General features: G+C 48.2%; 1 protein-coding gene across 1 annotated transcript; it reads left to right on the forward strand.

Moving 5' to 3' along the window:
* Window positions 1-815: 815 nt before the first annotated feature.
* On the forward strand, window positions 816-1,250 carry LOC128780070 (ubiquitin-conjugating enzyme E2 D3-like). The gene has a single exon (XM_053917761.2). It carries the CDS (start codon window positions 864-866, stop codon window positions 1,248-1,250), a length of 387 nt encoding a protein of 128 aa, XP_053773736.1. The 5' UTR covers window positions 816-863.
* Window positions 1,251-3,254: the final 2,004 nt, after the last annotated feature.

Raw genomic sequence — 3,254 nt, forward strand, 5'->3', positions numbered from 1 at the left:
TATTGTAGTGCTTTTTCCAGTGTATTCCTCTTTTCGTTGTAAAATATCACAGGGGACTCCCTTGCCTGACATGCTTCCTTATTCTTTACAGAGGACTAGAACCATTTTTTTTTTTTGATACAAGTTCACTTTTTACTTATTTGTTTGTTTGTTTATGTCTTTATTTTATAGACAGCTCCAATAAGTTGCTATAACATTATGACTATAGAATTATTGTTATAACAATGACACCCTCTCATTCAGGCCCTCTGTCTTTCCTGACCTTGCTACCACTGACTTGCTGATGTCTTCAGCTGGCCCTTGTGATGTCACAGAGCATGTTCCATACTGCCAGGGAAACGCAGGACCGTTTGGGGCAGGCCTGAAGAAAGAGTAGTGGCAGGCCGGTAGGAGCGGTTGGCACTGTAGAAGGGAGGCCTTGCGTCCTGGCAGCTCAGTTTGGGCTTTAGACACTGAGCAGCCGACAGTAGCAGAGGAGGAAGTGATGGAAGAAGCATGGATGGAGGAGCCAGAGGTGCAGCAGGAGGAGGTACAGGAGCCAAGGATTGAGGATCCAGGGACGAGCGGAGCACAGGTGAGCAGGAGCCCCTCAGGTCTTGCTGGTCCAGGTGAGTCCGCAACTCGCCTTCAACCCGCCGCCATTACACAGCCCACAGCCCGGCTCCAGCTCTTACCCACCGACCTGGGGGGTTGGCTGTGCCTCTAAACATGGTCTTCGTAAATCACGTCCCACTAACCCATCGTCTCCCCTGACCCTTTGTCCCTGTCAGGATATCCGGACCATCCCTGCTCCGTTTGACATATCCACCGCTCTGAGGCGACTGCACAAGGAACTGACAGACATCACAAACGACCCCCCGCCCATGTGCTTCGCGGGGCCGGTGGACCACAGCATGTTCACATGGAAGGGGACCATTATGGGTCCCGCCGACAGCCCTTACGAGGGTGGGCTGTTCCGCCTGAACATACAATTCCCACCCAATTACCCCTTCAGGCCGCCGCTTATTTACTTCACAACCCCGATCTACCACCCCAATATCAACCGAAGGGGATATATCTGTGTAGATATTCTCAGGTCCCAGTGGTCTCCTATACTGACCATATCCAAACTCTTGCTATCCATCACCTCCATGCTATGTGACCCCAACCCCAACGACCCCTTTGTTCCGTCCATTGGGAGAATGTACTTACAGGACAGGGATGCCTTTGATACCATGGCCCGAGCTTGGACCAAGAAGTATGCTAGGTGAATGAGGGACAAATGATAACCCCTCACCTCAATAAAACACCTGGCTTTTGAATGGGCTGTTCTTTGACTACTTTCTGGGAGGCATCCTTTCCAATATCACATGTGACACATTAGAGTGTGTGGAGGCTGGAGGGAAGCCGTGGGTGGCGTGGGTGTGAGAGGTGAGGGGGAAGGGGGCATGCTTGGGAAATGGGGTAGCGGGAAAGAGGCCAGTTCCAATAAACATTTTACTGAAGGCCTTCGTTCCTCCTTAGGGATAGGAAATGTAGAACAACAGTGTGGTGGGCTTAGCAGGAGTACTTTAGAACTGACAATGGCGGGGACCACTGGATGAAGATTAGGAAGTTCATAAGGTATCTTTTTCATTCTGAGGCACCTGTGTGTTTAGGGGTTTGCTTTGGCAGAAGTGAACGGCAACCCATAGCCTCTACTACCAGGCCTGCATTTAACTGCAGAAACATTAAGTGGATGAGGAGTTGTCACAAAAAGAAAACTGTGTTTTGTTGCAAGAATTCTCCACCCTCAGTCATCAATGCCCACCTTTTTGACATATATGCCTACCTGCACACTCTGGATTGCACCCCAATTTCCAGCACATGCCCACATGTTGACAATAGCTCACATGTACAAGCTGCCCTAGTGCCTGCCCATCAGTAGATGAGTGGTAAGTGCACACAATGCAATAAATAGTACATGCAAATCTGTCCCCTTGCGACAGTGTGCATGGACCTGAGGAACATTATGCTCAGTGAAATAAGCCAGTCAGAGGAAGACAGATACCAAACAATCTCACTAATTTGGAGAATGAAATGAACAAACTGAACTAACAAGGCTGATTGGGACAGGCACCTAGGAGAGCTGGCCAACAGGTGTCAGAGCAGGGAGGTTGTGCCTGCTGGGTGGGGAAGGGGAAGGGATTAAGAAAAACCATCCCAGATAACAGTAAGGGTTAGACCTGAGGGAAAGGAGGAGGGGCGATGCAAAAGAAGGGTGTGAAGTGGGACAGCTGCTTGTGCTGGACACCGTCTTGACATGGGGTGCTCTACACATAATTCAATATACACTACAGAGGAATCGTAGACTTGTATGCTTAAAACCTGCATAATTCCAATAAGCAGTGTCTCCCCCAGCACAGGCAATTAAAAAAATAACAAAATAAGAAAACTTTCTTTCTTTGTTTCATCCTTTTCTCTACGAAAGCGTGTATTCACACCCGTGTCCTTAGAGCTCTCCTGTGACTGAGCAGCTGTTGAGGTCCTTCTGATTGCCTCATGGGCTATATACTGGAGGCTAAGGTTTTGTGATTAAGGAAAGGAGCTATCCACACCAGGAAGACAGACAAGAGAGACGCAAATGCAAACGACAATGAGATATAACCTCACCAGTCAGAATGGCCATCATCAAGAAGTCAACACAAAACGCATACTGGTGAGATTGTAGAACGAAGGCAACCCTTTGGCCCTGTGGGTCGAAATGCAGACTGGGGCACTCACTGTTGGAAACGATATTGAATTTCTTCATTAATGGGATTGCCTTTTCATCCAGATATTCCACTGCTGGGATCCTACCTGAAGAATCCTCCAACATGCGCCATGCTGTTGGTCAACACTAGAAGTGAGGAAGAACAATTAAGCAATCGGAGCCAGCAAGCGAGAGGGTCGGAAATCAAAATGCAAGAGTGGCTAAAGGCAGAGACCATTTGGGCAGGTTCTTTGTTGCTCCACGTGAAACATGAGATAGGGCTAAGGGAAAGGTGAAGATCCAGATGACTGGACCGACAGGAGAGATTTTTCAAATTGTGCTTTCATAACATTAGGGTGCAGGTTCCTGCCATGCTGGTTCCTGGGTGGCCTGAGAAAGAGGCATCTAACATCATTTTCAGGACCTTGGGAGCTTACAGGCAGCCTGCATAGTCTCTGTTTCTAACTGGATGTTTGAGTGAGGCCACATTTTCATCACGTGCTTCAACCGAAAAAATATCTTATCAATAGCTTACAATTCATAC

This window comes from Desmodus rotundus, unplaced genomic scaffold (genome assembly GCF_022682495.2).
Source record: "Desmodus rotundus isolate HL8 unplaced genomic scaffold, HLdesRot8A.1 manual_scaffold_219, whole genome shotgun sequence".
Taxonomy (NCBI): domain Eukaryota; kingdom Metazoa; phylum Chordata; class Mammalia; order Chiroptera; family Phyllostomidae; genus Desmodus; species Desmodus rotundus.